We start from the raw sequence: 26840 nt of genomic DNA on the forward strand, positions 1-26840 counted from the left end.
AACCCCCTTTCATTCCATCATGTCCTTATCAGATCTCAGGGCTGGTGATGGGTTACCTTCACCAACTCCTCCTCCTCCCACCCACTCCAGCAGCCACCCACTGAGTCTGCCTCAGGCACGGATCCAAGCAGAGCAGTGAGGTGCTCCTCTTGGCAGGGCGAATTTTCGATGGGTGCACCACCCCACGTGTTGGGAATGCACGGGTCCGGCTGAGACACAACACCGCCGCAGGCTGTGGGATCAGACAAATGCAGGCACTTAACAATCCAATCCATCTTTATTTTGGTAGTACTTTCTGCTGGAAAAGGGAAACCCTCAGCTTTACAAACAGAATCATAATGGTTAAAAAGAGAAAAAAAAAAAAAGAAAGTATGAAATAACCCACAAATGAATCAAATGCCTGACTCCAACATCAGGAGCATTACAGACACGTCACGTGCAGAGCTGTTACCTTCTGTTTTCTGCTGCCAGAATGCTGAACACTGGCTACGTTATAGACTTCACTCAGTGCACAGGTATCTTTTAACAAGGACTTTTTTTGGTACGCATTAAATCCCTCCGTGTAAAAATACATTCTTATAACAACACCCAAAGTAAAGGCATCTCCAAAGTTTTGGAGCTAGTTATTATCACAACAACCCTGCAAAGAAGCTGATGACCATTATGTCTGAGAAAGTGGCACGACTGATTTGCCCAAAGACCCATGGTGACCCCAGCTGTTCCACCTCCCATAGCACCAACTGAGCACGGACAGCAGGGCAGGGATTTGGAGTGTCACCAGTAGCAGCTCAACAAAAGGCTTTGCATATGCAGGAGTAAGGTTCTAGCCTACAGTGTAATTCTAGTTCTATTCTATGGTTTAGTTTTGCATATTTTTCCTTGTTCTGGCAATTACAGACACCGTATGACATGTTGGAAGACTTCTGACAACAGTACACCACGATTCCAGAGACGTTTGGGGATGACAATATATGCCACGTTGAAACACACCACCACCACCATGAAGATCCCACCCAAACATGCAGGTAACTCAATGAGCCCAATTCCGACACATGGAGCTGCACCAACAAAGCACCACCAAGAAGATCCCCCAATGCTAACTCAATGAGCCTGACTCTTTGGAGGTGGATCTGCACAAACACGGTGCTACCACCAACGAAGTTACACCAAAGTAAACATGAGGAGCACCAAGCTGAGGAAACCTAGATGCTAACAAAGTTTGTGTAGGGTCTACTTTAGAGGTCAGACAACGTGGAACTATTTGAAATAAGGTGATGTTACCCAGACAGAAGTATTATTGTATAGAACTATTTTACAGTCTATTATCTCTAAGTGAAAGAGAATAAAAGGAACAAAGCCATCGAGGCTAACAGCTCAGAACTGCACCTTTGTTACGTGAAAGAAGTGTGTGCTAGGCTGCAGGATAGATGTGTGGAGGACACTTGGCAAACACCACGTACAAAGAGATGGTGGAAATGTGGGTTTGGGGACACTTATCTTGGACATACATGAACGGCAAAGGACTGTGAGACACAAATGTGAACCCACCTGCACTGCAGCTGTAGGAACACTTGCAGGGACCCAACCACAAGGCAAACTCTACCCTCTTATATGCAGTCTATGGGTACAAAGGAGGAAGCAAAAGTGGTACACAGAGTTCACAACTCCCCACGTTGGTTAGAAACGTTTCCATGGGGACAAAGGAAAACAGATCTGGGCTCTCGGTGTGACAATAAACCACTGTGACAGACTTCATACAACAGCTGGGATGCAATGATCTGCCTGAATCCTTACCTTTCTGAGTACTCTCAAGCCAAACAAAAGGTGTTTTCTAACTTTAAAGTGAAGATACACAAGTGATATGAGTTATGAAGACAACGCTTTGATAAAAATGCATCACTGTGTTTGCTCATTGCAGAACACAATGAACTGCTAATCTTCAATTACACGTACAAAACTAAAAAAGTGATGATAGCTTTGTGTAGAAAATAATATATTTTAAACATATATTTGCTGCATCTTAGGATAAAGGATAATGTAATTCTCTTTGTAGTGCTTTGATGCAAAATAAAGGCACTATTCTTACTTGTGAAGTCGTGAATTGGGATCTTATTTTTTGGGTTTATTAGGGTGACTGCAAAGCTGCTGCACCAGGAGGAAGCACAGCGTGCTGAGCACACTGCTGTGTTACCCACTGCGACCACAAAGACAGATGAGGCAACAGTACTGCATGTGCTTAACCACTGCCAAGGAGGAACACATGTCCAGGAACAGCTGGCTGGGTACACGCCATCACACCCCAAAAAAAGGAATTAGACTGCTTTGAACAAAGATAAGAAATAACATTTCTGCAAATCCCATAACTACACAACTATGCCTTTGTACTTTTACCAAGCTGGGGGAAAAAGCATCCACTTCTGCAGACTTACTGAACCCTACAGCGCATGCATTACACTCACTGGTGCTGCCAGGACCAGCAGCACGCAGCAGTCAAATCTGCCAGTTTGCAGTCGGAAGGAACACAAGAGTTGATGAGTGCTGTGTCCTATCTGCAAACGAGCAGCTCCAGGTTGGTTGGACAATAAGCCGGGCCTGCAGTGCACTTCAAGAACCCGTTTGCAGTGAATTTGACTACACTGGAGTGATTTATGCCCCAATCTTCAAGGCATTTGTGCCTTCCAAGCAGGGGGCGGGGATGGATCAGCAGCAGGAGCATGGTGCAGCAGGAAAGGATGCTCTGGGGATGGTGCTTCCCTGATGAAGGGTTCCACAAGGCCAGCCTGACCTGCTGTGCTAAACCACCAGCCCCAGGGGACCAGAGGCCATCCCAGTAGCATCTCCTCCCTCCATGCAAACCGGGAATCAACTGGCAGAGCAGGAATTTCCCAGCAGCCTGGGGAGCCTCACTGCCTGCTCCACAGTTGCAGCACACCTCACATATCAGTGCTCAGCGTTTCTGAATGCCATCCTCTTCCTGCTCTGTCCCAGCATTGAAGTTCCCACGCAGCTCCCCCAGCACAGCAGTGCTGGGATCACCGTTCAGAACACCACCCGGTCCTCCTGTGTCCGGTCCCACCACAGCGTGCTGTTCAGTGTGCCAAAGCTGCCCTCCTCCTCCTCCTGCTCCTTGGCCAGCTCCACAAAGACCTTGAATTAGAATCGTGGAGTTATAGAATCGTTAAGGGTTGGAAAAGACCTCCAAGATCCCCAAGCCCAACTCCAGCCCATCCCACTGCCCACATCCCTCAGTGCCACATCCCGCAGTCCAGGTGCACCTCCAGGGATGGTGACTCCCCCACTCCTTGGGCAGCTGTGCCACTGCATCACCACTCTTTTGGAGAAGAAATTGTTCCTAATATCCAACCTGAACCTTCCCTGCTGCAATTTAAGGCCATTACCTCTTATCCTATCACAGGATCATAGAATCACAAAACCAGTGATGTTGGAAAAGACCACTTAGATCATCAAGTCCAACTGTCAACCCATACGATTCCATGATTCTATGCCTGAACAAACTCAGCCACAAGACAGTCTGTACAAATACAGAACATACCGCTGCAGATTCAAGTGGCAAACTTTAATATTTGGTGCTTCTTTCCAGCCCCAGAAAAACCAACCAGAAAACCAGCAGGGCCACAGCATGGCATGGTCACATCCATGGAACACTGCCTGCTCCAACATACCTGTTCCAGAGTTGCCTGAGAAAAGCTGTACTCCTCAATGTTAAAGGCGTATTTCACTGTTAAAAGAGTGTGAGAAAACACACTTAGGAACACTTTGCTATCTGAGGAAATCGGATCTAAAGCGTTTAAAGCTTTACGTGCTTACTTCTGGCTTCACAAGAGACAGAGATGAGAGGGGCAATAGCAGAGAAACAAATACATTCAATGGATTTTAAATGGAAATGTCAAAGTGCTTTTTCACAGCGAATGAAGGCACATGAACAGCTGTGGGAGACAGAAAGATACCCAGGCAGGACGTGGTGAGTGCTCAGTTACCTTCCTCCAGCTTGGAAAAACAATGTGAAAGCGACTGTACGTCTTCTCTAGGGATTTTATATGCCAAGATAGAAGCAAAGCTGAAAGAAACAAACAAAGCAAAATCAGCTCCAGGTGAAACAAAGCAAAAATACGAATATCCAAAGGAATGGATTTAAATTTGTTTTCTGAAGACTGCTCCACACCTTCTGTTGGGCCATTGCCACACAGGACAACATGGGTGTTCTACCCTCCCACCATGAGCTTCCAGCTAAGGGCAGGGACTCGGTGACTCAGAATTCACCGTTTCAAGAGAAGGAAGCTGTCAGGTTATGCAGAAATGTGGGTGTGCATCAGCTGTGCCAGCACCAGCCAGCATCAGCAGCAGCACTGAGGCTTTGCTGGCTTGCAAAATGCTTGCTTCGTTTTTAAAGTTGCTTGTATTTTTTTTTGCAAACATTTGTACTATGGATTTCCTTACCCAATAGGAAAGAGCTATTGTGAAATTGGAGGCTTGCACGAATGTGGGCTCTTTGCCCATCTGCTCAGCATTACCTTTCCTGACGGTTTGCGTTTGGGAAGATGTGCAGGACCTGCCTCTGCAGGTACTCCACCTGCTGTACATCTGCTGTGTCCTTCAATTTCATTTCCAAGAAGTACCCTCTGCCGAATTTACTCTTCAGGTGTTGAACGGTGCCTATACACCTGCCAATTGCAGAGATGCATCACGACATACTCAAATTCAGATGGAAGAGAAACAGAACTGAAAGCTGCCTGCCTGCATTTCCCAAGGGATGGATCCTTCAGCCCCCAGCAGCCCACCCTGCAGAGCAGTACCTGAGCTGCCCGGCCACCAGGATGGCCACGCGGTCGCACACCGCATCCGCCTCCTCCATGTAGTGTGTGGTCAGGATGGCCGCCCGCTCCTTGTTTTTGAAGGCTGCTCGGATTGCCCTCCTGCAAAACAGCAAAGGGTAAAGCAGGACGTGACTTGAAGGAGCAGCAAAACCACCTTCGGAGCTGCGCATGAGATGTCGGGAAGATGCTACAAAGGGAATCAGCAAACAGAGCTGCTGTAAGAGAGAAACGCATTCCGTGTTTGCATCCTGCTGGTTTCTGCAGTCCTTCAGCTGTTGTGGTTAAAGGCACCTGAATGTCAGCACTTGGCAGCAACACAGGCTTGCTGTCCCAGCACACACTGCTGCTGGTATGAGGGTTGCTTTCCCGCTGGGCACTCACCACATGCGCTGCTTGGCCTTGGGGTCCATGCCGGTGGAGGGCTCATCCAGCAGCGTGACGCGGGGGCTGCCCAGCATGCTCAAGGCGAAGCAGAGCTGAGGGGGAGGAAAAGAAGGGGTGAGGACACAGCACCACCCCCTGCCAGCAGCCCCGTGGCAGCCCTGGGAGCTCTCCCATACCTTGCGCTTCAGCCCCACGCCCAACTTCTTTGTCGTCTTCTGCAGGTGGTCTTTAAAATCCAGGGCACTTGAGATGCTGTGGAAGGAGAAGAGGAGATGAGAATCGCACATAAGGCGACGTACGATGGGTCAGCTTTTCTCCCAGCACACCATACCTCCACAGATCCACATAAAGAACTCAGTTACGCATATTTGTATGAAAAAAAGCAAAGCAATGAGCAGCATGGGAGCTGGGCACTTCCATGTCCACAGGGAGCCTGAGGCAAGAACCAGACATGGCTCTGAGCCCTGGGCGTGCTGTCTTGCAGCCCCTGCCAAGGATGCCCCCAGGACTTCAGACATTAAGAAAACAAACAAACAAACAAACAAACCCAACAGCACAAATACCAATTGAATTTCGTATGGCTAAATCTTCACCTCCTAAGCCACAAACTGAGACTTGCTGAATTGGCTAAAGTGATCCCATCACAAACTTGAGTGAAAAAAAAATAAAATGCATTAGAGAAAGTAGAAAAAAAAAACACCAAACCCATCCACCGGCTATAACCTCCAAGGTGTCTACAATAAACTACTCACCATTTTATCGCTTGCTTAACGTCAGCCTGACTCATTCCTTTGATAGCACCATAAATTTCAAAGTGCTCCTGCAGGGTGATATCTGGCCAGAGAGGGTTGGTTTGAGGACAGTACCCCACAAATTGAATGGAGTCCTCTTCGCTGTTCCCTCCAGGAGAGCAACCTCCCATCAGGACCTGCATGAGAAATGTAGAAGTTGACAACATTGTAAGCTTTGGAACTGGTTTTTTGTGTGTGTTAACACGTTACAAAAGACATCCAAGAAGACCAGTACTTATAAAATAAATGCAACATGGATTCATTTTCTGTTAATGTCTGCAGAAAGGCTCTACCTGCCCACTGGTTGGCTCAACTTCTCCAACAAGCATATTAATCAGTGTGCTTTTCCCAGCTCCATTGGGTCCCAACAACCCCAGGATTTCTCCTAAAGATGTAACAACACAAAACGTTGCCTGTGAGGTCAGATCAATTAATTAAAACATACCAAAAAAAAAAAAAAAAAAAACAACCCAAACCAAAAAAAACCCCACCCAAAAACTCAACAGCTCAACTCGAACCTTTCCTGATGCAGAGTGAGACGTGTTTCGTGGCCACTTTCTTTATTCTCCTCCCCAAAAGGAACTCCCTCCTCTCATCATACTCTTTGTGCAGGCTGCTGACCAGGATCGCCGGCACCTGAGGACGGACAGAAGAGCCCACCAGGCCTGTAGAATGATGGGTTTGGCATTTGGGCTGTCCTTGTCAGGGCATGGTGTTACCTCCTCGCTGTTGGGGTTGCTCAACGCTTCCTTCACCCTCAGCCTCTCTGCCCGCACGTCCTCGTCTTCATTGCATGGAGCATCTGGCAGCTTCCAGGACTTTGCTCTTTTAGAGCATTTCCTAAGGGGAAGAAAACACTGGGATGTCAGCAGTCAGGTGAAAAATTCTGCGCTTGGGAGAAAAACTCTGCATTCAAAAACTCTTTATTTTCATATAGATTGCCATTATGATTCCCAATTTTGCACAAAGATGACTTTAAATAAATAAATACATTTCTGCACTTTACTGACTGGGTTTCAGACAAATGATGCTATGACAACAAATCCTTCAGACGTTTGGGATGGGATACAACACAGCTATTTCATCTCCCGTGACATCCCCTATAGCTATAGCAACAACCAGTGCTGTTTTTAAGAACTGGTCCTTCGCACTACTCCTTAAAAGTCAACTCAACAGAGAAACCCACCTGAAGAATGGGTCCTCTCTGATGGTTCTCCCTCCGCTCTTCAACTCGAAGCACCGCAGCAGGAAGAGCCACACGATGCACTGTAAATAGGGCTGAAACACACAGGTCCAGCCCATCAGAGCACTGATAATCCTTCAAGGGTGGAGATCCCGCAGGTGACCCTCTCGGTGACCCTACAGGTGACCCCCAGCAGTGCGATGAAAGACAACTCTTCACCACCACAGAAATGCTGATGGTTCTGAGATGATGAAATAGAACCATGGAACCATTAAAGTTGGAAAAGACCTCTGTTATCACCAAGTCCAACCAATGACTAAGTCAACGAGTTGAACAAGTCCAATTGTTGACCCATTACCACCATGTCCACATCATTACATCCCTGCTTCCCTGGATAGGAAAAGGCTGCTTTGATTTCATGGCAATTGCCTGGTTTCTAGGAGGAACTGCTTATTTTCTCCCCTGCTCTGGAGCTCCATTAGTATGGACTCCCACAATAATTAGGATTAATAACAGCATTGCTAATAACACTACTGAAGCAGGATATGTTGAACTGGTAGGCATAGCGCGTTTTACTGATACCGCTCCTGCTGCAACAGGTCACAGAGCAGCAGGCTCCAGTGATGCTCAGCATTAGATCTAGGTTGTATTAGTACAAAAGCCCAAAAAGAAGGGGTGTCTCAGTGGGAGTCTGCAATTCTCTATGGGAAGTATGGCAAACAATCATACTTACAGCTATAACTGCTACCAGGAGCCTATCCCATGGGTCATAGTATTCCCCTCTCTTCTGTTTGCCTGTCCATGAGACCTGATAATGATAAAAAAACATGCTTAAGAAATTACCCACCAGAGACTGCACATCCCACATTGCACTTCGCTCAGCCATTTACAAGTGCTCTGAGAGCATTTCCTCCGTGCCCTTACCTTAATGAAACAGATCAGACAGCCAATGAGGGGATAGATGGGAACGAAGGTGCAGAAGACACAATGCAGGGCGGTGGTCACCGTGTCAAAGTCCAGGAAAAAGGCCACTTCGGTGACAACCATACACAGCAAAGCTGTCTGTACAATAAAAAAAAAGGGAGGAAAAAAAAGGCATTTTCGTTCAATTCCAAGTCTCAAGGGATAAGCTGCCTCATTTACTTATTTATTTATTTTAATTCTCACTTCACCAAAGCTGAGTTACTCACCACTGAGTATATAAATGACCAAAACTCTTTCGTGTTTTGGACTTTCTTAAATGTGAAGGAGACCACATAGGTGAACAGCACCACTGATGGAACATAGCCAATGAGGCAGAAAAGCTGCAGAGACAAGAGATATGTCAGCACAACGCTCCCATCCCAAACCCCATTAGTGAAGAGAAACAGATTCTGGGAAAGAAACTGGGAAAACCCAATTCCTCTCCATTACAGCTGAGATTTCAGACAAACCCACTCTGAATGCAAACAACACGAAGACTTGGAGCTCCCTCCACTTAATCACACGCTGCAATTCATTGCAGAGCTGCTCTGAGCTCAGTCACTGCAACCCTGTCGGCAGCCGTGTGTTGCACAGTGGTGCAATGATCGGATGGAGCAAACAGTGATGCTCCACTGCCTTGGGAAGCTCTGTATTTTAAAGCTCTGTTTTGTTCTGGGCCTGAATGAAACCCCACATCCCTCAAATATCCTAAAAATAAATTCTTCTTTCCAGAGATAGAAGTGGTTTTGGTTCCTGGCGTGTTGATGCCTCTGCACCAGGAGCTTTGATCATGGACTTTCTGTGGACACTAAAAGCACACCCACATGTGCTCTACCCCCCAATACTCACCACGGCCATGAACTTGCCAGCATAGAAATAAATGCCATAGTGGAAGGCAAACAGGCTGCCCAGCATCAGGACGAGGATGGAGAAGAACAGCGGGAGGTCCACGAGGGCCTGGCCAGCCCAGTACGCCGACGGGTAGAGCCCCGCTATCTGCAGCTGTGTGTACGCCCTGAGCTGTGGTAGGGAAAGGAAAACCCACACTGCTCACCTCTGGTGCATGAGTGGGATCCCAGTTTTAGCTACAAAGCATCACTTGGACATGAGATCAGAGTGTGCTGCCCATTTATCATTCCATTCCCATGGAGAGCCAAAGGGCTTTTTGAAATCTGCTCTACCCAACGCCGCCAGCGCCAGAGCTGTGCTGCTCCTTGTGCCTTGCAAGGCACTACCAAGAACACTTCCCAAGATATTCCCAAGAGACCCCAGGGCTGTGAAGATCTGGTGATCTTCATACAGAGTTTACCTTACGGTTTTCTGCATTCTCCATGGCAAAGTAGGGCGGCATGCCAGTCACAATGATTCCCAGCAGCACGGCTTCGAAATAGATCTCTAGTTTGAAAACGGTGTCTGGAAGATCCTGAAACACAAAGGGGACTTCTTCAGCACTAGAACGTTTATGGGCCAAAAAAAATAAATAAATAAAGACAACCCCACCAAAAAGGCTATACACTTATGGTTGGAACACGACTGCAATTATTCTAACATTGCTTTAGGAGCAGCTCTGCTGCAGCTGACGCACACCTGGATGAAGGGCTTTGGGTTGGCTCACCTGGACAAAGGGGTGGCTCCAGACCTGGATGCTCTCGGTGACGTTTAGAGCACGTAGAAGGAGGTTGCTAATGATGTTCATCAAAACTGGCAAGGAGTGCACCATGGTACTGTTGAAGACGATTGTAAAAACGTAGTTCTGGAAAGAGAAGCATTTGTTATATTCATTATTCTGCACGAAGGGTAACAACACCCTGAGAGGGCTCTCCAATGGGGTTAATTAAACCTGAAGAACAATAAAAATCTCTGTGTGACAGAGGATGCTTTGCAGGAAGCTCTGTGCTGCTCAGGGTGGTTGAAGCACAAACTAATTCAGTAAAACAGTCATGTTCATGGAGAACAAATTATTTGGAATAAATTCCCAAAACATTTTATGCAACTGTTACACCGTGACAAATGATGGCCCAGCCAATTACAGCCTGAAAAACAAAACACATAAGGATCTGCATTCATAACTTCTTGCTAATGCATCTGAAGAACAGACAAGGAACAATTTATGTTAGCTAAAGCCTGCAGTGACAGCACTATTAACAGTCGCAAGGAATTAGAATGGGAACGTGAGACAGAGCTGGCACGTTGCAAAGCATTTCCTTTGCTGGAGATGAAGTACAACCCCAGCATTAAAATTGTCCTCAGCTCCTTCAGTGACCGTACTGAAATGAACACGCACAGCCCAAGATGCTCATTTTTCTTTACACAGGAGAGTGCCATGGAATTATAACTCTGTCAGATGGGGCAATTCAGCCAGTGCAAGTGAAAAATAAACCCATACGCCAGGTCTGTCGTGAAGTAAAATATTTCTCTTGGCTTTCTGTGTGTTTGTGAGGGAAAAGGGCGAATAGAAGTTTTATTAATCGACCATAATTCTCATTATGAAAGAACATTTATTTTGATCGTATTTCCATCCTGTTAACACAAGTCCTTTCTGCAGTCCTCTTGCATAAGTGCTATTATATGACACTATTTGATTATATAATTCAACACTCGAGACTATCTTTTTTTTTTGTTTTAAATTTGACCCCCTTGCTGACAACAGCCCTCAGCTCCAATACACAGAGCTGACCCTGGATACTCAAAGTGCGGAGATGAAATTTCAACCCCATCACCTCCAGTGAGCGCTCGGCATCCACCCCATCAGGTACAGAGCCAGGAAGCCAGAGCTGGGCAGAGCAAACCCGTGTGTCCGACCGTCTGTCTGTCTGCCTGCCCATCTCACCTGCTGGGATTCGAGGTCGTACACATTCAATCCCGCGCTGTGAGGTGCAGCCGAAATGTAATCGCTGCCATTGAACATCTCCACCAGCACGTTCATGCTGCCAAGAGAGCGGACGACGTCATCGATATCCGAGTCTGCAGGAGGTGGGAAAACATCATCAGACTGCAGCCTTTTGCACAGAATTAGTGCTGCGTTTTCACAACCCTACGATGAGCGACAACCCTTTCATTACACGTGATGACCAAAGAGAGGTCTCTACTGCTCTGAGCACCACAAATGGTTTTATTTGTGCTTCCTGCTCAGCAGCCCTCCCAGGAGCTCCAAAGACATTTTGGTTGTATTATCCAATTCAGCTACACCAGCTGAAGGTGACAGCGGGAAGCAGCGTGCTGAGGGGCATCACCAGGATACTCTGCTTCAGAGCAGGCAGATGGAAATTGGTGGCACTCTGATACGGTGTCTGGAGGACTGAACAACTGTATTGAGTACGAATTGAGTATTGAGTCCCACATTCTCAAAGATGTGTTTATTTCTACTGCCCGCACTGCTGCTACCCACTGTTAAACATTTTATGTTGAAACAGAAGGTAATTTTACAAAGTGCTTTGTAGCAGGACTTCAATGCACCCAAATGTTCTTCTGCCCAACTCCTTCACATGGGTCACCTTTGTCCCCTTGGACACAACAAGCGCAGCACTACCAGGGTGAGAGGAGGATCTCCAAGGCCAACCCTATAATACCACTCAGGATTCTCCCTCTACCACAGCTGGCCATAGAAACTCCTCATTTGAATTCATATTAAGGAAAAATATCCGAAACTTGATATTTGCCCCCACCATCCTCCTCACCATCCCGCACTCTTCCCCTGCCCTCCCACCTGTGGAGTTCTGCAGCAGCAGCCGGCTCCTGTACTTGTGGTGCTCCTCCCCGGGCCTCAGCAGGTACAGCTCTGGGGAGAGCCTGAGTGGAGCAAGTGAATGTTTGATGTAGTGGTGTGTGAGGAAAAACAGAATTTGAACGATGAGAAAGATCAGGAAAAGCAACAGCCTGAAAGAAAGAAAAGGTCTGGTCTTATTAAAGCTCAGCCCAGGATATGTGCACGTTAGTTAAAGCAACATCACCCCAACACGCAGCTACTCAACGGTACTGGATGGCCTCACATCTTTTACAGTCATATCTGAACACGAACAAATTGCATCCTGCCATTTCTCTGGCATGATTCAAACAGGTTTTGGGGATTCTGTGTACAGCCCACGAGGCCCCGATACTCACATCACTCTGACACATTTGCTCTCACGCTTGAGGCTGAGGAAGTGCAGCTTGGCTATGGTGGAAACCTGCTTCTTCCACAGGGCTGTGTTGCTCTGTGGGGCTGACCTGGCCTCTGGCAGCATCAGCAGGCTCTGCTCCATGTCATCCTGCGAGCTCATGTCCGTCTCCTCCTGTGCCTGCTGGGAGCTGAACACACTGTAATCTGTGATGGAAGAGAGGAACACGGTACCAGGAGGATGGACAGAGCTGCATGGCTTGAGGCCATGGGGCTGGAGGAAGCTCATGGGCCATTGACTCTTTGCCATCACTACTGAGAAACCATCTGCTCCCACCCCAGGCTCATGGTAGCACCAAGACACTACACACCTTAAAGCTCTGAACCCCAGTGACACCAATACACCCCAAAGCTCTCAACCATGATGACACCAATACACCCCAAAGCTCTGAACTGCACACAGATCAGACACTGAAAGCAGCTGATGCAAATTTCCATCCTAGGAAGAGCAAAATGAGCAGCCTACAAACACTCAGATGATGCAGACTTGCCCTGGTCTCATTCCATCAGCCTAGGTGTGCACTAGCATTTTTCAGCACAGCCAGCTGTTGAACCTCCTCACACCCACGTAGAAGGCTGGAGATGAATTTTATGTTGTGCCCTTACCATTTCCCCAAATTTCCATTACGTAAATAAAGCACTTTAAAAACCACCACCACCAACAAAAGTAGACCTCAAAAGCTCAACTATGAATCAGGGAAGTTAGATGTAAGTACGCTGGATGAAAAATTCATCACAGAAGAGACAGTCGGTGCAGCACATGTACCCAACCCTCCCAGAACTTCTCCCCACTCAGCTCACTGCTTTTCTGTGTTTCTCCCATTGCATATTTCATACACTTGGGACAACATGAGACCCAAGCTGCCCTGTGCTGCTGGACACAGCCCTCTGTGAGGGGATTTTTAACTCCTGCCTCTGCAGCAAACCTCCTCCCAGCGGCCATGGGACACCGCTCCACTAACTGAGAGCACACCAAATACAAGGGAAATTAGGAATGTGCCATGGGCTGTCCCACCTGCTTGGTCAATCTCTGCCTCAACTTCCAGCTTCAGGTAGACATCCTCCAGCGTCGTCATGGAAACGCCATAAGAAATCACACCCAGATGGGAATGGGTGTCGAGGTCGGAGAACAAGCCTGCAGGCAGGAGGGAGCAACAATGCTTGCTGCAGGGCACAACGGCTTCGTGCTCCTGACAGATCCTCCAGCAAGCTAGAATGCTCCACATCCCTAAGGCACCCTGTGTAAATGTGGCTGCTTTGCCTCAAGGGAAATGGTCATGGCTTGAAAACCGCAGTGGGACAGGCTCATTTTGGCATAACCATGTGGTCAGGTACGGAAGACGCAGTGTGTGGCTTAAGAGAAGCACATCAGCATCCCAAAGCTCAGCGTTGGTTTAGAATGGCTTGGGTTGTAAGGGATCACCCAGAGGCTCTGGATCCCTCTCCTGGGAACAGTGCTGCAGGACAGCTCATCCCAGAGAAAGTGGGCTTATAAGCTCATCATCAGGCTCCTGTCAGTGCTCTGGAATGAAGCACTTGACAAAACAAGAAGTTCTGGAGCCAACACGTGAGATGGAAAGAGCTCCTGGGCACTCCCCAGTGCTCAGCAGGCCTCTCCAGCTGCACAGCCTTCCTCAGCCATTCTGGAGGAATCAGCTCGGTCGTGCACAAAAGTGGCTGTTTTTCAAAAGCACACACAGTGACTGCTAAAGGTAGAGGCAATCAATTATTAACTAGTTAAGTGCAGTGGGAAAACAGCATTTATGAAATATGAGCTGCGTTCACATCAGCATTGATCCCCCCTGGCATCTCATAGCGTGAGAAGGACATGCCGTTTCTTCCATCTCCTGCTGGGAGACGGACAAGGAACACCGTGTGCAATTAAAATCAGATAATTGCTGCCATCTAGTGAAACCAACGCATTTGTTTCCTGCTCTCCCCCTCACCAGCAAATGTCAGTGTGAGGACAGGACGCTCCTTGCGGCTCACAACAAGGGGATCGTTGTGGGACTTTTTGGCTTCACTGCAGTGTCCTGCAGCAACAGAATGCTTCTGCTGGACACAGAGTTCTATGACAATGGAGACTCATATTTCTGCTGCAAGCAGCTCCCCTGCATTTGCTCTTGGTATCTCCTAACATACCACAGCCCCTTGAAGAATGCAAGAGGGCCCTCACCTGCTGAGAAACGTATGAGAATGAAAGCAATTTGTATTGAAAGGGAGCTTATAAATGAGATGGAGACCAACTTTTACATGGGCAGACAGTGATAGAATAAGGGGGGAGGGTCTTACACTACAAGAGTAGTCCCATCCCTGGAGGTGCCCATGGTCACAGATGGGGCTCTGGGCAGCCTGAGCTGGTGGGGGCATCGCTACCCCGAGCAGGGGTGGAACTGGATGGGCTTTTAAGGTCCCTTCCAACCCAGCCATTTCGTGATTCTATGAAAAACCTCACTGCCTGACCTTCCGCCAAAAAAAAAACAAATGCAGAAATGGCAATTTGATAAATACTGCAAGCTACACCCATTCCTGCTCGATTTCTCTTCTACAGCCACCCCACCCCACACAATACCTGCAAACTTGTCCATGTCCCGGAGTGGCAGTGTGTAGACGAGCTGCTGGGTGTTCTCCTGGATCAGGCTGGCTGCGGGGATGTGCTGCCTGATCAGCGAGGTCGTGGCTTCCGTGTTGCAGTAGGCATCAATGTGCATGCTGCAGAAATGCACAAGAAACTGGCTTTTAAAAGCTAGCTTTCCTCCTGATGCCCGTATCAGGCATAGCAGCCTGAGGAACACTGAGCACTCGGAAGAATGATAAAAGGATGTTTTTTGGGGTGAGGGTCTCTCTTACTGATAGGTGATACCACGCAGCAGATAGCACACAAAAGAAGTACCTCAAGCGGTAGCCAATTCCCCATTTGCTTTTCAGAAAGAGAGAAGATCCAAGGCATTTCAGCATCCCTTGAGAAATCACAGCTTTACGATCTAGAAATCAATAAATAAGACTGATAATAAAAATCACAGAATCATTAAGGTTGGAAAAGACCACTAAGATCATCAAGTCCAATCCCAATCCATCCCCACCTTGCCCCCTAATCATGTCCTTCAATGCCACATCTCTCTTTTTCAAGAAAAACCTCCAGGGATGGTGATTCCACCACTTCCCTGAGCAAATTATCAACAATAATAATAAATGAAGAAGGCCCTTTGAACCAGAAGACCGCCAAGTGGCCCCAAAACCCAACTCACCAGCAAGGATGTCTGCCTCGTCCATGAAGTGAGTGCTGAAGACCGTCACGCAATTCGCCTTCCTGTTCTTCAGCAGGTTCCAGACAATGTGCCGTGAGCATGGATCCATGCCTGCTGTCGGCTCATCCAGCAGCAAAACCTTTGTGCAAAAGGAGAAGTGTTTGCAAAGCCATGAGCACGTGCAAGATGCTGGGCTCAGAAAGTCCTGCCTCAGCAACGGACACGGGCTCTTTGGTCTGCAGCTGCTAGTTAGCTGCCCAAAGCACGTCGGAAACATCACAGCACTTCCCAGCTCTGTATTTCACAAAGAGACCAAACCCACAGCTTCTGCTCCCACCAAATGGGTTGACATCCTCATGCATGAAGGCTGAACCACTGGAAACCCTCACCTTTGGGTTCCCAAGAACAGCAATGCCAACTGACAGCCGTCGCTTCTGTCCCCCGCTGAGCTTCTTGGCTTGGTTATCTCGGATGGGCTGCATATCCAAATCCAGCAACACCTTCTGCACCTTTGCACACAGGAAGCAGATTTATTGATTAAAAAACAAGAAACGGGCTTTTTAAAACTAGTTTACAATGTTTAGCACTCAAATTAATGCTAGGATTTAAAATGTTCTGTGTGTGCTTTAGGTTGCTAGGAAAAAACGAATGGGTCATCATTGGACTGGATGGTCCCAAGCTCTCTCATCCAACCTCAAGATTCTTCAGTTCTGTGATATAACATAATACTGGGGTACAAGCCACCTACCTCCTGTATCAAGTCATTCTGAGGTATTCCTTTAATGGCAGCGAAGAGGGAGAGGTTCTCCTCCACCGTCAATATATCGAAGTGGATGTCGGACTGTGGGCACACGCCTGCGATGCGCCGCACTTCGAGCATCTCGTCGATTTCGGAGACTCTGTGCCCATAGACAGAGACAAACCCTACAAAAGCCCACAGCAGTCCATGGTAAGATGTGGGTGTTTTTTTTTTTTACAGCCAGCCAGAATGCAGGCACAGGGAGTCAAAAAAAGGGGCAAGGAGAGGACTTGGAGATGTTATTCACAGAAATAATCAGGGGGCCAATGGTTTTAGAAGCAAAGCTCCTGGCTCACCGTCTGTCGGGGGACACAGCCCACAGAGGATGTTCATCAGTGTTGTCTTCCCGGTGCCGCTGTGCCCCAGCAGAGCTGTGATCTGCCCCTCATAGATGTCAAAGGACAGGTCTGGCCAGGAGGAGGACATGGAGAGCAGAGGTTGGTGATGCGCCCACGGCACACGAAGCCAGGTGAATTCAAATACTGCCATATGGGGTATGCATTTATGGTCTGCTGGGTGGAAGCTCCCGGCTTCGTTACGGCTTTGTGCCACAGGGAAACAAGGTGAGAGGATGGGGAGATGGGGCAGGGGTGGCTGTAACCCTGACAGGGGCAGAGGGGTCACCAGGTTGGCCTTGGCGACCCATGTTAACAACCAAGCAGAGAGAGAGGACACGTACAGCACATCTGGCACTCATGCTCCGAGTCCCACCCCACTGAAAGAAACCAAAAAGCCCAAACTGAAAGACAAAAAGAGCACTCAGCAACACAGCTATTGCTCTTCTGCACCTGGTAAGCGGCTTAACAGCTAAAGGGTTCTTACTTCTGAGAGCCTCCACAGTTTCCCCTTTTTTCCTGAATGTTTTCTGAACACAGCTGATTCTGAAAGAAGACACGGCATTGTATAAGCTGGTTTCAGATCTTTGCACGTCATTGTGAATGATCAGCACTGCGTAACAGCCCTGCTGAACTGGCACAAAACAGCCCTCAGAGACACAGAGGCAAGGCAAGGGATGGGACATCTTGTCCCAGAACTTCACCCAGCTCCACCCTGCCATCAGAAAGCTCTTCCTGTCACCTTATGCATTTCCTATAAAGGAAGATCAAATTATTTCCATCCGTATCTCTTTCATATGGCGGAACAAGGCAACCAGAGGCCAGAGAAGGGCACTGAGCTGCAACTTCACAAGCTGACAGCAGGTTCAACAGACACTTGTGGAAAAGAGGTATTAGTACAACAGGCTCCAAAGTCATGATTTCAGATGGCTCTCTGACAAAATGAGCCAAAAAGGAAGTATTTTTCTTGCCAAGAAAGGTGAAAATGTTCCTTCCAGCCCCACTGCTTTTCAAATAGAGAAGAACAACAAAACACCAACAAAACCACTCAGTTTACCTGAAAACAAGATGTGAGAAATGGACACCTAGACAAAGAGGCTGGGGAGGAAGTAACAGACATATAGAATGAGGTGGGAAATGGTGCGAAAGACAATGAAGTGACAAGACAACGGGAAAGTGATGGAGAGCTGGCAAAGGGACGGGATGGAAGGAGTCCAGCAAGGATGAGAAAGGTAAAAAAAAATGGCCACAGTGTCCTCATGGGAATGTTTTGATCAGAAGTGTATCCCTCCACCTATGGCAGACACCCAAAGAGATGCGGACAGTGCAGACAGAGCTCAATCTGAGACAGCAGAATCAGCCAAGGGGAGCAAAGAGAGACCTCAGGTCACGTGGGGCCACGTGGATGGACAATGCTGAAAACAAGGACTAGGGGAAAGATTCTGCAGATGCAACTAAAAACACACGACATCCATGTGCAAGACAGCGGGCGATGGCAAAACAAAGAGTGAACAATGAGAGCACACATCTCTGTTTCCCAGTTTTGTTTCACCCCTTGCATAGGACAGCTGGGTAACACCACCACAGAGCTCCCCTCTGGCCTGAAAGGAGCACAGGGGCCCTTGCACAAACCTAGAGCTCAGCTCAAGAGTTACCAGAAAACGACCCCTCCCAGCAGAGAGGGCATTTTGGCATCTGCAATGCTCCTGTGGGACAGAAAACCAGCTGGGTTGAGAGCTGAAGGATCACAGCACACTAACAAACCCACACTTTAAGGCCAGCGATTTGCCCCCAGACAGCTTCCATCGAGCTGACGGGGGGGCTTCACTGAGCATGGGAAGTCACTGCAATGCATACCATATGCCATTTGAATCGGTGGATTAGAGAAATTGGAAGAATTGTCATGTTTTACATTTCACTTTGAGGGCTCAGGTGATCCAGGCATGCACTGTACCTGATGGCTTCCTTCCCCTGGAACTCGGATGGCACGGGCTCGACCATCTCACTGCAGCTGAGGTTGCCATTGATGCTGCTCTCATACAACTCCTCGTAATTCTTCCTGCGCTTTGACCAAAATGAGGGCTTCATAAAGAAAAACGATGAGCGGCGCAGTCCGAACTCCCCTGAGTAATAAAGGGAAAAAGAAAACTTAACAGTAACGTGAAATACACTTCAGCCTACGGGTTGTGGCTATAAAAGCTATGAGCTGCCCTGCTGGAAGTCTGGGAGCCAGCCCACATCCTAATTGAGGAGGGATTCTGCAGGCCATGCACACATGATCCGCACTTATCATTTCCATCACCAAAAGAACCCCAATTCTCCCAGCTTCAAGAGGGCACCACCTGGTTCTATCAGCCTTCAGCTGGGCTTGGGGCTGCAGCAATTCACACCCTTAGCACAGCCCAGCTTCCTGCATGCATGTACCTGGAATAACCTGATCGAGGTAGACAGCTGCCAGCAGGTAAAATATGCTGTCCAGCACCAGTAGAATTAAGGAGATAAAGAGTGGGTAAGGACCGTGATTTAGATTGGAAAACGTTGCTCCGTCTTCATAATCTTCTAAATGCATCACCTGCCAACAAACACAGACAGGTGCTGCACATCTGCATCATACCAGCATGGCAAACCATGCAGCAGAACAAAACTAAAGAGTGACCAACACAGCAGCAAACACAAAGGGTAAAGCTGCATGGTGCTGCACTTGTGTTTCACTTTTACCATGTTTTTTCCTTTGGACATTATTTTTTAATCTCGGTATTAAAAGCACCACGGGGAGTTGTGAAGATAGGTACTTCTCCTCACCGTTAGTTTAATTAAAAAAATAATTAAATGATTTTAAATGATCTCTATGGCTCCCAGCAGGAGGATCCCTACCTGCGCGATGCCAATCAGGAAACTGCATTGGCACAAAGGGCTGAAGAGCCACACGAAGGATTTGGGGAAGTCTTCCAGCAGGACGATGTTCAGCCCCACAAACCCAAAAGCCAGCGTGGCCAGGAACTCAACGATACCCACGTGCTTTGACTTCTTAAAGAGGGGCGTCAGCATCAGGGCAAAGAATACCTAAGGATGGATAATAAACAAACACAAATAGAGAGAGAAACAGAGAAATAGCAGGTACAGAAAATTTCAATTGGAAAGACACTGCTTTGTCCTAAAGATGTGGCATCTGTTTTAGCAAAGAGAACGGGATGAGGTGGGAAGGAACACACCTCCAAGGGCTGCCAAACTCAGCAGGACCCGGAGTACTTACGGAGGAGATGCCATACAGGAAGAAAAGGAGGAATATCACGAAGGCACTGCTCTGGGGAAAGAGAGAGGAGGCCGTGGCGATCACAGCCATCAGGATGGACATGACGAAGATCAGGCTGGTGTACAGCAGCACCCAGGAAAGCCTATGGGCAAAAAGGGGAGACAAGCAGAAAGGCTGAATGAACCCCCAGCCCAAAACATGCAGAAAGACCTAAGCTTATTTTCCTTCACATTCCAGGCTGCTGCGCCACAGACAGGCTTGTGGCAAAACAAGAGCCCTTGTGAGCATCCCTGGAGCTGCTGTGAGCATTGCAGCACCCCAAAGATGGACAGCTGGGTGATTCGTGACCTTTGTCTTTATTTTTGAACTTGCATAATTAATTTCCTCGTTCAACCAGCAGAGGGAAACTGAGCAGTAGGTTTCAATAATTAAAGAAATTCTATTTAAAATTTAACACGCTGGTCATTCCAGTAGCCGGGTGGGTAATAAAACCCTATCCTTCACAAAAGCAGCTCTGATCTCTGCGGGTTGTGCACTGGTGGTAAAAAAAAAAAACAAAACAAAACACTTCTCTGAGGTCTTCCAGTGGTTTTCCAGACACTGCATTAATGGACCATCCCCATTGCACCCCACGATTCCCTGAAGCAGAAACATAACACGCATTGCTGGAGACCTGCAATGGGCACCATAGCCATGAAGGATCCAACTCATCAGGAATGAGGTTTGTGACCAAAGATGCGCCACAAACAGAGGGAACTGATGTCAGAGAGTGGTCCGGGGCAGAAACACAGCAAAAACCAGCAGGAAAAACAAAGAAACTACAGGCAAAGCTCAGCCTATTCTATTGCTGCAGTTATCCAAGTGTTTGAATTAGCAAATCCTATGATTTGGGAAAAAACAAACAAACAAACAAACAAAAAAAACCAGCAAAACCAACTGCCTTACACTACATGGGACAACTTCCACTCCAGTAACAAAGCATGTTAAAATCTCTTGTTTGGGCTGCTGTCCCATGAAAACTATGGAGGTAGGTTGGTTTAATTACACGTCAGGGCCGTAGCAAGTACGTACCAAAAGGCAGTATCATGAAGTCCCAATATCTTTAAGAACTCTTTCAGCTTCCTCTCCTTTTCTGCCACAATATGAATGGCCAAATAATACCCAAACGGTGAGAAAGCAATGACGAGGTAAATCAAAATGATGGCACGAGGAAAATTGTCGATCTCCATCACGGCCGCCTCCTCCATCGCCATGGCCCTCGTCAGCTCCAGCTGCTCCCACACGGACTGGTTGGTCTTCAGCTGCCAGGGAAGGAAGAGCAGGGCTCACACCGTGCCTCACGTCCCAGCCCTGCTCCAAGGACAAGGCAGCTCTGTTTAATGCTGATGTGCACTGGGCTCATTTGGATGCAAGGGGGGAATGTCTGCATTATTCAGCTGGGCAAGAATGTTTCTGCATCAGATGTGGCAAACAAACTAAGCAGCTCATTGGATTCAAGCTAGTTTTTGGTGTGGCACTGTACGGATTAGAAGACAACAATGAAGAAATGCATGGGCAGATAGGATGATGGGGAACGGTTTAAAACTAAGAGAGGGGAGATTTAGGCTAGATGTGAGAAGGAAATTCTCTGCTCAGATGGCAGTGAGGCCCTGGCACTGCTGTCAGAGCTGTGGGTGCCCCATCCCTGGAGGTGCCCATGGCTGTGGATGGGGCCCAGGGCAACTGTGATAGCATGAGGGGTAATGGCCTTAAGCTGAGAGAGGGGAGGTTCAGGTTGATATTAGAAACAATTTCGTCTCCAAAAGAGCAGTGATGCGCTGGGACAGCTGCCCAGGGAACAGGGGGTCACCACCCCTGGAGGTGCTCCAGAACCATGGGGATGTGGCACTGAGGGACGTGGTTATGGGCACGGTGGGATGGGTTGGGATTGGAGTCGGGGATCTTGGAGGTCTCTTCCAACCTTAATGAGTCTATGATGTAGGGATGGTAACCAGCCCATGGCAGAGGTTGGAACTGGCTGGGCTTTAAGGACCTCTCCAACCCCAAACATTCTGTGGTTCAATGGCCTGAACCCCGGTGGTGGTATTGCATTATTTCTTTGGACTGACCTGTATAATGGCTGCATCTATGCATGCTTGCAGAGCCGCAAATCCTGAGGTCCAGTATGTGATGGACTCACAACTCATCCGCATGCTGGAGCAGCTGGCTGCAGAACAGCAAGGCAGTGTGAAAAGCAAGAAGGCGAGCACAGAGCAGCCATAGCATCAACATATAGATGAGGCCAGGCCTTGTAAGAGGTGAAAACAACTTCCAAAAAGAAAGAAATACACACACACACACACATTTATACGCATACCCACTGAACATCAGACCAAAGAAAGACAAAAGATCTCATTTTCCAGTTTATCCCCCACATAAGGGCATGCAACATCTACCTCTTGACTCTGTATAGACAGAAGCCATAGCCACCATGTCAGGAAACCTCAGCTGGTAGGACATGGCATCCTTGAACACAACGCCCACAAAGTTGGAGGATTTGGAAGCACTGGCCTTTTCCAGGTCCTCTTCACTTAAATACTCCTCTGTGATGAGGCCTGCTAGATGGAGGAAATGATGATGTTGATTTACGTGCTGGGGTTGCAGGAAGGAAAAGGGTGCGATGCTGCTTATTTTAAAGAAAAGCCATGTTAATCATTAATGATTTATTTGCTTTGGGATATATATAGAGAGAGAGAGATATATTTTTGTCCTAGTAAAGGATGCATTTTCCTGAAGCTGCAGAACTGTCGCTTGGTACTGAGGTGGGTGAACCAAAGGGAAACATAAAGGCAGAAAGCAGATGAGGATACCCATAATGAAAACACAGGCATTGGGCTGTGCTGCTCCCAGTGGTACCTTTGAAGCATGAACACCACCAGGAAGACAATCAAGGGTACCAAACCAAAAATGCATCAGAATGGTTTGGGATATATTGGTTTCTGCTAGATGTGCCCGGTGGGCAAAGCACTTAAAAATATTTGTGTATGCTTGTCAAAAGAAAAGGTGAGAGTGTTAATTGGAATCATCAGTAAAAAAGAAATGCTGCTTGGATAGAAGCACTGGGATAGAAAACTCAATGTGAACAGTCTGCAGGGCAGCAGCACCTCCTGAACACGCACAGGGACGCCATGGGCAGCTGCAGTTTGCCCTGCAGAGGTTCAGGGGCTCTTTGGGCCCTCTGAGAACTCCTTCTGTAGCTATAAACCACTCGCTGCTGCCACAGCAGCACGGGAAGCACGCTCAGGAGGCAGTGCCAGAACACATTCTAATCAAGCAAAAACCACCCTCACATTCTGTTCTTTATCTGAGACGGGATTTTTTTTTCCCCTTATCATTAGCAACAAGAGCGAGCTGCCTCACTAAACAGAAGCCACAGCAGGAAACAAGCTCAGAAAAGCCAACTGCTTAGCTCAGAGTACCGTCTTCGAAGTTATCGTAAGCCACCTTCCTCATGATCTCCCTGGCCATCCTGGTGGGCGGCGTGTACCCAACCACCAAGTTCACCAGCACAGAGGGGTCCAGCACGCCCAGGTTGGAGTTGGGGACCTCATCGTACCACCGGTGTGGGTGCATCATGCTCATCAGGATCAGCCAGAACAAGAAGAAGAGAGGGAAAAGGACCTCCTGTGGGAAGAAGCAAAGGAAAAACGAAAACTTCAAGGAGCGGTTGTAGACACAAGAGTTTACAGTGGGTTCATAGGGTCACTGAGGTTGGAAAAGCCCTCTAAGATGGCCAAGTCCAACCACCAACCCATCCACTCCATGCTCACATATAGAATCATAGAGGTTGGAAAAGACCTTTAAGATGGCCAAGTCCATCCATCAACCCATCCACCCCATGCTCACATATAGAATCATAGAGGTTGGAAAAGACCTTTAACATGACCAAGTCCAACCATCAGCCCACCCCCCCTCATGCCCAGAGCTCAGACAATGGACTGTGAATGTAACTACTTTACAGTAAAGTTCCCGGAATGTTCTTCATACAACAACAATTTCAATGCCAAATCCTTCCCTGGCACTGAAGCAGGATTTTAATGGCATGCATTGGTAACTTGAGGAGCCAATTTAAGGTACAAAGGGATAATTCTGCATGCTTCAAATATCTGCAAGCTTATGCTAGCTGGAAAGAAACAAAACAAACCATGAACCGCCGAACAATGAGCCAAGCATTGCACTGATCTTGTTCACCTCAAAGCTTGTTGTACACATCACCTATGCAAAGAGCTGAACATTTACAGTAGAAAAACCTTTTGAAGAGGTGTAGTTCTGCTGCAGTGGCCAGTTGTGATCGCTAGGAAGGGTGCAAACGTTCTGGAAAATGCACTAAGGTTGCCATGCTAATTCAAGAATATTTCCTGGATAATGCCATACGTTCTTAAGATGAACTTCCAGCCAAAGGATTGTGAAATACCTTCTGAAACAGCCTTTTTCAAACCAGAATTCAGAGCAGACCCCGAGGCTTCAGAAGTATGGCTGTAAAACGGAGCACTGCCCCCCACACCGATGTGCAGAAGTGCTGCTCTGCTCACCTGGACGCTGCTTTTCTTGGTCCTGCATTTCACCAGGCAGTTCTTGAACAGGAGCGCTTTGGTTTGCCTCCACACTCCTGCTTCTCTTGGAGCATTTGGTGCCATTTTTCAAGCCTTAAGGGAGAAAAAAAACAAAACACAACCCACAAAACTGAACGAAATCAACACAAAATGAGAAAGCAATTTGAAATGCAAAAGCCGGGCAGCTGCTCTGCTCGGTATCTCTAAAAATGCCCTCCAATATGCGTGCTGGGTGCCTGCTGCATCAGGAAACTGCCAGCACTTGTTAACAAGGAGGAATTTGGGAAATTGGCTGGCGGAGAGCTGGGGGTGCACCCAAGGAATCCTGCACCCCAGGGTCAGCCCCAGGCACGCTCACAGCCAAACTGGCCTTATGCTCATCCTATCGCACATCAGTTAAAACCAATAGCATCTCAGCCGTGCGCAGGATGGGAGCTCAGGGCTGGCAGAGGCCCCTGGGCTGAGCGCTGCATCACCCACGAGCACAGCTCGTTGCCCCAGCTCACTTTTCCATCAGGAAAGACCTTAAGCATTTACCCATACCCCTACGCAAGCAGCTCCGGGTCTGTGGTGCCTGCACCCTGGGAGCAGCTCTGCAGCAGGCCCCGCTCTCTCCGTTATCTCTCAGACAACACATACTTTCAGCTTCCCCCCTCCACTGTATTTTAATACGGCAATCTATTTTTGGAGCACCGACCTCATCCGACTGAAGAAACACACGAGGTTGCTCGGATGGCAGCACTGTCGCCATCAGCTTAGCTTGAAGCACTCCAGAGGAGCGCGGTGCTCGTGCACGGCTCTACCGGAGCACGCGGTGCTGGGAGTGCATTGCACACTGCTGGGTGCTGTGTTTGCTCCCAGGAGCACAGCTCAGCAGGAGAAGCTTCGCTGAGGTCCCCGCTGACAACCACTGCATCAAAGCAGCAAAGCCAGCCGTCGGTCTCACTTTGCTTATTTTAATGGCAAGCTGATTTGATCAGAATCAATCGCTAAGGCCATTTACTGCTCCTTTAATTACATTTTATCCACTAACAAGAAAAAAAAAAACAACACAACAGTAACTCCATATCTTCCCTGGAACTCCTCCATAGTTCCATTCACACCGTTTGGGCCGGAGGGAGAAAAATGCTCATTTATTTCATGGCATTGCAATCTGCCATCCCCAGATGAGGCGGCGGTGCTGCACAGCGCTATGGAGAGGGAGAGCACAACCTGGGGGGGGGGGGGGGGGGGTAAGAACAGCCCCCAGGGCAGGAGCACGGGAGAAGCACGGGCATCTCTATTGGAGCACAGCACTGCACAGAAGGAAAAGGCTCAGCCCGCAAACATCCCCAGGCGCTGCACTGACAGAAGAGGTTGGAACGCGGCTCCTTGCGGGCACCTCAGCCAAAGCAATCCCAGGGTCATCACCGCTTTCCTAATTAATTGCACGTAGGAAGCGCTAGCGCTCCTTAGAGGGAGAAAATAACCAGCAGTGCCGCTCAGGAACGGTTCCCGCAGCCCAAACACCGGCCTGGCAGCGCTCTGATGTCCACACACGGCTCAGCCCCGCATCCCCCCTCACCCCTCCGCGCAGCAAACACCGACATACCGCCACAATAAACAAACACCATTTGCCACACAGTAGCGGACACAGGTGCAGGAAAACTCCTCCTCTTCCTTCCTTTTTTTCTTCCTCCCCTTCCTTTTTTTTTCTTTCTTTTTTTTTTTTTTTACTGTAACATACATATACATATATATTTTCCCCTTCTTCCCTCACCCCCCCCATCCCGCTTTACCTTCCCCTTCCGCACCTCGAGGTCGCTCCCCCGGTGCTATCACCGCCGCTCCCCACCTGCGGTACTCAGCGGCCCGGTTCGGCCCGGGGACGCGGCGGTGGCGGCGGGGACGCAGCGGGGGGCCGGGCAGCCCGGAACCACCGCCCCGGGGCGGAGCGGGAGGAACGGAGCCGCCCTACGGAGCTGCGGGATGGAGGGGGGAGGGAGTTGGGGATGGGGGGGTGGGGCTTTGGGGGGTGGGGAGAGTTTGGATGGGAGGGGTCCTGGGGGGGGGGTGTCAGGTGGAGGGGTTGTGGATGGGGAGGGTGGGGTTCTGGATGGATGGGGTCTTGGATGGGAGGGTTCTTGATAGGAGTATTCCAGATGGGGGTGTTCTGGATAGGCTCCGATGGGGGGGGGGTCTTGGATGGAGGGCTTTGGGTAGGGGGGTCTCAATGGGGGGGGGGTGCTGATTTGAAGAGTCCTGGAGAGGGGATCCTGGATGGAGGGTTCTGGGCGGGGGTCCCCCCTTGGAGCTTCAGGG

General features: G+C 48.5%; 1 protein-coding gene across 4 annotated transcripts; it reads right to left on the bottom strand.

Annotated features, from left to right (window-relative positions):
* Positions 1–258: 258 nt before the first annotated feature.
* Positions 259–26445, bottom strand: ABCA5 (ATP binding cassette subfamily A member 5). 4 transcript variants are annotated; one of them, XM_015279943.4, is made up of 39 exons: positions 26333–26445; positions 24519–24632; positions 23406–23610; positions 22383–22544; positions 22056–22153; positions 21019–21248; positions 19948–20089; positions 19569–19757; positions 19119–19266; positions 18649–18817; positions 17182–17240; positions 16656–16766; positions 16309–16484; positions 15950–16069; positions 15561–15699; positions 15206–15296; positions 14885–15024; positions 13328–13447; positions 12258–12459; positions 11863–12032; positions 10987–11120; positions 9772–9909; positions 9466–9579; positions 9006–9176; positions 8384–8497; positions 8118–8255; positions 7927–8001; positions 7197–7288; positions 6730–6850; positions 6529–6646; positions 6304–6395; positions 5972–6147; positions 5396–5471; positions 5217–5311; positions 4815–4934; positions 4533–4682; positions 3999–4078; positions 3684–3739; positions 259–3147 (listed from the first exon to the last, which is right to left on the bottom strand). In XM_015279943.4, exons 2-39 carry the CDS (start codon positions 24621–24623, stop codon positions 3040–3042), a joined length of 4944 nt encoding a protein of 1647 aa, XP_015135429.2. In that variant the 5' UTR covers positions 24624–24632; positions 26333–26445; the 3' UTR covers positions 259–3039. The 4 variants fall into 4 exon arrangements, with proteins under 4 accessions (XP_015135429.2, XP_415695.4, XP_015135428.2 ...); XM_415695.8 differs by having other exon boundaries at positions 22383–22541; positions 26318–26445; XM_015279942.4 differs by having other exon boundaries at positions 26318–26445.
* Positions 26446–26840: the final 395 nt, after the last annotated feature.

This window comes from Gallus gallus, chromosome 18 (assembly GCF_016699485.2).
Source record: "Gallus gallus isolate bGalGal1 chromosome 18, bGalGal1.mat.broiler.GRCg7b, whole genome shotgun sequence".
NCBI lineage: Eukaryota > Metazoa > Chordata > Aves > Galliformes > Phasianidae > Gallus > Gallus gallus.

Bases quoted from the DNA above. Each gene is read 5' to 3' on its own strand.
- ABCA5 (XM_015279943.4), bottom strand. From the start codon at position 24,623: ATGGCACCAAATGCTCCAAGAGAAGCAGGAGTGTGGAGGCAAACCAAA. The intron at 15,700-15,949 runs GTGAGGGTTTCC...TTTTGCACAAAG, and splicing joins CTGTTCTTGGGAACCCAAAG to GTTTTGCTGCTGGATGAGCC. The intron at 15,025-15,205 runs GTACTTCTTTTG...GCATTTCTGCAG, and splicing joins GGAATTGGCTACCGCTTGAG to CATGCACATTGATGCCTACT.